General features: G+C 41.1%; 1 protein-coding gene across 6 annotated transcripts in view; it reads right to left on the bottom strand.

The window, feature by feature from the left end:
- Positions 1-26: 26 nt before the first annotated feature.
- Positions 27-6989, bottom strand: part of GRB2 (growth factor receptor bound protein 2) — a 62678-nt gene continuing 55715 nt past the window's right edge. For all 6 annotated transcript variants that reach the window (XM_082491960.1, XM_082491961.1, XM_082491963.1 and 3 more), the window contains 3 exons: positions 6432-6554; positions 3707-3875; positions 27-2343 (listed from right to left, as the gene is read on the bottom strand). In XM_082491960.1, the coding sequence (XP_082348086.1) occupies positions 2158-2343; positions 3707-3875; positions 6432-6554 (478 nt within the window). In that variant the 3' untranslated portion in view covers positions 27-2157. The remainder of the gene's footprint in view (positions 2344-3706; positions 3876-6431; positions 6555-6989) is intronic.

Below are 6989 nucleotides of genomic sequence, written 5' to 3'. Positions count from 1 at the left end.
AGTTAACTGAAATAACAGACAGATGCTCAAGTGAAGAATTCAACGTATATTTATTATTCACAGTTAATTACTATCTACCAAATGCTGCTGCAGAGTTAAAGGATTAAGTACATAGGCCTTTTTTATTTAAACACTGATTTTTTTTTTTTTAATATATATACACACACAAGACACATGTCTGCAAGGCTGCATGATATACACCAATTCCAAAATAAGGAAACAATCAAATGGTCCAGGTGTAGAATGCCATAGATTCCTTTTCCAATCACTTTACAAAGAAGGAAGAAAGTGAGTGACAGCTAGCAAGGAGAGGGGGAGAAAGTAATACTCTACAGGATAGCTCTCTCTTTCATCTGCTGGAAAATTAAAGTGTAAGGCAGAGTCCATCTCAGGAATAAAACATTTGTAACACTTAGTACAAAAAAAGGCACCCTCCAACAAAAGATTGCCCGTGCTTAGGCAGGGCAGGAGGAGATCTCCGCTGCAGTTTTTGGATTCGTTGGTGGGGTGAAGGGATCCAGCCAAATGGCCATCAAAAGGAAAAATAACGCAACTGAAGATTGGCACAGAGAGCGGTGTGGCTTGATTGCTTTCCTTTTCATCCGATTTAACGTCACACAGCTCTGGTGGAGGAGCAAATGGCCACAATAAATGCCATCATGGTGCAGGGTGGGGATTACAGTCATCACACAGCCTGCTGTGAATGGGGAGCGGGGTCGGGGGAAGAATCTACTTCAACAGTAACACTGACCTGAGGAAGGAGGAGAAACTGGAGGACAGTGATGCCAACCCCACTTCTCAAGAGCAACACGACTGCAAATATTCCCTATCCAGGCCAAAGAGACAGGCTGATTACATGCATCACGTAGAAACATTCACTAGTAGCATAAAGTTTTTTCAAGCACTATTTCTTGAGGTTTCTCTGCATTATAAAGTTATCCATCAAAGGAATGTACATTTTATAGGACATCTCAGGACTATTATTTCTCAAATTCCCCCTTAACCCTCCCACCCCAAAATATTCCTTCTAGTTTTCCCTGGTAATAACTTCCCCCTTTTTTGAACTTCTTTTGAGGCTCCTGGTTGCAGCTCCCCACCTCTGAGCAGCCTAAGCTGCCACTTGAATGCCTTATTTTCCTTGCAATACAGAAAGTTGAACAGTAAGACAAATCTTAAGATTAAAGCTCCATCTCTGTCTGTAGATTTTTCTCAAATGTCCATTGATAAAACCACCCTCCTTTACACCCTTCCCCGAAAAGTATTTATTTACACATAGGCAGAAAAAACCCCTCTGAAAAGCTCTGGACTGTCCTTTTAACTTAAAAAAAATAATAAAAAAGAAAATAAGGGAAAGGCACTATGGAAAAAATTACAGAATGTGCTCAACCGTACACCTTTAAGAAAAAACAAAAAAGCTGTCAGCACAGCATTAACAGACTTCAGTTGTACGCTAGAGCTTCTCAAAGCAGCTCTGTGACTCAAAAAAAAAACAAAACCCAAAACAAAAAGCCACACAACTCTTCTCCCTTCCCCTGCTTGGAAGCTGGTGAGCTTCAGAAGAAAGTGCCAAAGGAGAAGAGACAATAAAAATTAGATTAACACCTCATCTTTCCCAGGCAAGAAGAGCTGAATGTTGAAGGCAAAAGCAGAGACTGATGATTTTTGTTTTTTTTTAAAGGCAGGACTGTGGATTTGGTTCTTCTCTCATGTCCCTTCACGTCAAATGAAGACCGTTTGCAGAGAGAGAAAATACCAGCAGAGTTTCTCCCTTTTCCTTTAACTGCATGGCTAGGACTTTATATGGCATTAAAACTTCATGCACTGATGGACAGAGGAGGACGGGGAAACAAGAAGAGTGAATGAAAGGGGATAACCCAGGAGCAGCTGAGGAAATTTGTTATTTTCATTTTTTCTTTCTCTCTCTTTTTTCTTTTTTTTTTTTTTTAAAGATAAGTTTTGGTGTGTAAGTTGAACTCTTCCCCCCTTCCCCCCCCCCCCGCCCCTGAAGTTCCGTACTGAGTGAAGGAGGATCACCTCACGGTGAAAAGGTGACTCAGGTTTTATCGCCGTGTGATTTTAGGTCACTGGCTGCAGTTAGGCTCTGTATGTGTATTTACTGTTTCTCTGGTTTCTTTAAATAATCTCTAATATTTATCTCTAGATGTTCCGGTTCACTGGGGTCACATAGTTGCGTGGAAACATGCCCGTCTGTCCGTGGCAGGCTCCCTTCCACCAGTTGGGGTCAGAATTGTCAAGGACTTGGATAAAGTCTCCACGGCGGAAGCCCAGCTCTCCTTCCTCCTGGGGATCAAAGTCAAACAGTGCCTGAACATATGTTGGTTGCTGAAAGGGGAAAGAGAAAGATACACAAAGTGAGAATCATCCACAACACTGAGACACTTGCTCCCTCAGGCAGGAGCTTAACTTACACAGGAGTTCAACAATAAGCATTCGGGCTGTTTCATTTCCCTGCAAGCCAGATTCCAACATCTGTAACAAGATGCTAAAACAGGAAAGCATAGTCTATAGAAGACCTAAGAAAAAAGTAAAGTTTCTGTGAAAGAGCAGATACAAAGACAGCAGATGACTCAGATGTTTTCCTAGTATTTTCCAGTCTTCTAACCTTCTGTAAATCTGCGTTCTGTTGCAATACAATGGTCTTGTTGGTTTATTCATCCTGTTTTCACTGACAGCATAAATATTACTAACCTATCTAACACTGTGATACACAAAGTTCCCCCTGAAAACTGGATGTTGGGTTTTTACACATTTTCCTTAAAACTCTTCAATTCTACCACAGAGCATTTTGTCTGGGCAAAGACTTCCATTCTCATGGAAAAGCTGATGGTTCATTTAAAATGTATTGGCGTTCTTAAAATCATAAGGCTAGGAAGGTATCTTCACGCTTGTCATTTTCAGCCAGTTGTTTTCTCATCCTGTTTATCACTGACCCAATGGTGCAGAGCTAGACGTTAATTCAGACAAATGGTGGCAAAAGGTGCTTGTGGCATCTGGAGAAGAGTACAACTTCCACACTCCTTGTCTTTAAGCTAGAACGCTGCACATAGAGGCAAAATGATTTATCCAAAATTGACAAAAGATTCAGTTACACGCAACATAACATTCGGATTCTGCTGGGAAATAGAACAAAACAAAGCTAGATATACACAAGCTGCTCTGCTGGCACTTAGCAGTAGATTTTGGTTTCTCTTAACATTGGTTAGATGCAAACCAGCAGGCTAGAGATGTTCCATATGCTACTACTTGTAACCACCTCTTCAGGAAAGACCAGTGGCTTCACTAGCTGCAGAGGGGTACAGTTCTGGCTACGAACCAGCACAAGTAAAACGATCTTTTCTTACTGTGTCCCAAAACAGGAGTAAACCCATTTTTACATCATAGAAATCAGATGACCTTCCCACAACAGTATCCAAAAACATTAAGACAAACCAAATGTTCAAGCAGCAACAATAGCACTTCGCCAGAACTGAAGGGGAGAGTGTGGAGTTAGCAGGTAGGCTTTGCACAAACATCCAGCTTATTTCCCCAGTATAATTCTGGCTGTGGGATCTAGAGATACACTTCCACAGACAAGAAAAATGTCAGCTTCTCCCTATCCTGAATGATTTACTTTAAGGTGCAATCCCACTTCAGACTGTGGTTGCAATAGTCTGAAAAGGGCACTCTACAAGGACATTTCTCTTACCTGTGGCACCTGTTCAATGTCCCGGAGAAATATTTGCTGGTTCCTCGAGACAGATGTGGATCTGTGATAATCTACCAGCTCGTTCAAAGAATTGAACTTCACCACCCAGAGGAAATACTTGCCAGCCCCATCTCTAAGCACCTTGAAGTGCTGCACATCATTTCCAAACCTGGGAGGAAGGAGTGAAGAACACACAAAAAAGCACATTATTAGTCACTGAGTACTCCTGGGATCATCAGCACAGTTTGGAGCAAAAAGGTCCTTCAGGGCACAGCAAAAACTGTGACACTGATAATAGAGATACCAATTGGTTGCTGTAAAAAAGATGTTTGAAAACCACTTGTTAATTATATTTTACGGAAATCAGTAATCAGAGAGAAACCAAATACAGAATTTATTGTGAAAAAAGTCCTGCAAGCTTCATATGTACTTTTCAGATAATATGACTTCAGTTTAAAACCAGATTTTCAAACCGCTCTGAATTTGCAGAAGTTTGAGGTCTTTTGGTCAAGGATTTCTGGTGTCACAACAATTTATCCTGGATTACAAGCAATATTTCAACTTTTTATTTTACACTGCATTGCCACATAGCTGGCATCCAGTCCATGTACTTTTTGATACACGTATGCAGTCACCCAAGTTGCTAAAGACAGTGCACAGAATACCTCGGACACATACCATGGATGTTGCAGTACAAGTGCAAGGTCACATTAAGTTAGCTGCACCATGGTGCCTTCCATTCCACATTCCCAAATGCGAGATTTTGAACTCAAACAGTACAAGCACTTCAGTTCAGCTCTTCACACACAGCAATTTCATAACTGACCTCAGCCAGTTTAGGTTTGTGCTATTCTTGCTAGCACCACTGTGTGTGTGTGATATTACAATACACAAGCACCAGTCCCATTATAGGTAAATTGCTGGGAAAACACTGCCACAGGGAGGGTAGGATTGTCTCTTTTGGCAGCAAGTCCCGGCTAATGCAAAAGACTGTCTTGCAAAACAAAAGGATCTCTTTGGTCCTTAAAAAAAAAAAGAGAGAGAGAGAGAGAGAACACAAAATGTTCAAAAGGTGTTGCTGCACATGTAATGCAGCAACTTCAGTTCTGTGTTAACAATTCTTTCTGACAAATTATGGCATTCAGTTGAAACTACACTTCCAACGATTTTATTCTGGATAAAGGGGAACTCTGAAGAGGTCTGTTGGGATTTTCCAGAGTAATGGCACATAGGTATTTGTCCTTCAGTCTAAAAAGCTGAAAACAGAAGATTACTGTTTCCCATTTGGCATGCATACCTTCTATATATTGGCTGAAAAAGTAGACACTATCTTAGCTACAAAGCTAACATTAAACAACTCTTGAGTACTACCTCTGCCCTCCCTTCCTCAACTTGAGAGCTTCTCAACATTTCAATTCCCGCAGATCACTGTTTCGGAAAAAGACTTTTCTAAATTAAAGTAACAGGAAAAAAAAAGTAAACTGAGAAATTACCACCAGATGGCAACACTAAGTTAACAGGCAGGCAGAGCCATGCTATCATAACTTTGTTTCTTCAAGGAATGCACTTTCTGGAATGAAGCTTCCATTCATATCTAGTATTCCAGCTCAGATGATTGTATCCAAGACAGAAATATAAACATGTCTTAAAATCAGTGGCTTTAATCCAGTTTGTTGGCATGACTCAGAGCTGCTGTACAGGAGGACAAAAATTTGGTTACACACCAAAGATGACCAGAACAAAAAAAAAATCCTGACAAAATTTGGTTACAGACCAAAGATGACCAGAACAAAAAAAATCCTGCCAAGACAGATCACTGATAGCCACAGAAAACAGAGAAAACTAGGAATTGTGCATGAATAATCAATAATTGTTAGGATTCTAAAGAAAATCTTGTTCATTTCTGGTAGGAAAGGGGAAGATTACAGAAAATAAAGAAAAAGGCAAAAATCAACTGCTAAGGACAGAATCCCTCCTACCCCACCCCACATAAAATTACATCATATACCCTTTCAAGTTTCTAATACCTTTATTTTACAGTGACTTCAGATGGGCAAGATAGTAGCATGGTAGTTGTGGGCCACGGCTAACTAGCAGGAACTCCTGCTGGTTAACAGCCAGTACTTCTAGTAAGGTTATTCAAGGATGAGAACTGTTCTCCCACATTTCACTGTTATAGACTGAATTTCTCTGCTATTGTGGAATGCACTTGTGAGAGATGGAAGAGGCCTCTGTTTTCACAGCTCCATGTCCCAGCGCTAGACAACATGAATATCTCCACCAAAGCATGTGCCAAGCAGACACGAAAAGTGCATTTGGAAGTGCACTACACAACGAGAAAATATATAGAGTAATAACCTGTACTGCAGAAGAGGAATGAAGGAGGATGGGAGAGAACATGTACACACTGGGCACTTTGTGGCTGTAAGGAGGAGGAATGGGATCCACAAACAAGCCAACAGATAGTGCCTGAGACTACACAAGCCAGACAGCAACATGCCACCAGGTCAGCCCTGTAGGCTCATTACAAACCAGAGCGCATATATTTGCTCTATTAAAGAGGGGATAAATAAGTATCACTGGAAGAACAGGAACGCTATAGGGCATCTGGAAGATTACTCCTCCTCCTCCTCAGCATTGACAATCACCTGTCCTTTATCCACGAGTCCAAATGAGCAGTAGATGGCCTGGTTACCACACATGATTGCTTCTGGGCATTACTTACTTGACTGAGAGGGAGAAGTCCCCAGGAGCGCTCTCACTCTCCCTGATGAGGAAGGCACCATCATGTCTCTGTTTGCCTAACATCTCTTCAGCCTTCGCTCGGGGAATCTTTCCAAAAAACCACCTGTGGCATGAGGAAAAGAAAACAACAGGGTAAATTAAGAATTTTAATCCTTTCATGGAAGGGCCAGACGCAGATATTCAGAGAGATGAAATGTTGAACAGAAATAACCACGCTGCACCTCACTGCCACTCCAATACAGGCTACTGAACCATGCAGCTTTTCACTATGTTTTGTCCTGGCAATGAACAACCCTGGACTTGATAAGCAGGTGCTTGCAATACCCCTATTGCACCCAATTTAGAAAAGCAGAGATGTGGTAAAAGTGAAATCCTCAAATTACAGGATTTATTTTTCAGAGGCGGAAAAAAAAACCCTCAAAATGTAATGCATTGTTCACATTCTTTTGCACCCTATTGTATCTGCAGTTTAGCATATAAAACATCACAATGAGAACCCAATGTACACAATTGCTTCACAGCAAAGTCCTGCTTTGTG

Source organism: Vanellus vanellus (assembly GCF_965231255.1).
Source record: "Vanellus vanellus genome assembly, chromosome: 17".
Classification (NCBI taxonomy): Eukaryota; Metazoa; Chordata; class Aves; order Charadriiformes; family Charadriidae; genus Vanellus; species Vanellus vanellus.
The sequence above is the reverse complement of the archived record's forward strand: the minus strand, read 5'-3'. Positions and strand labels throughout refer to the sequence as shown.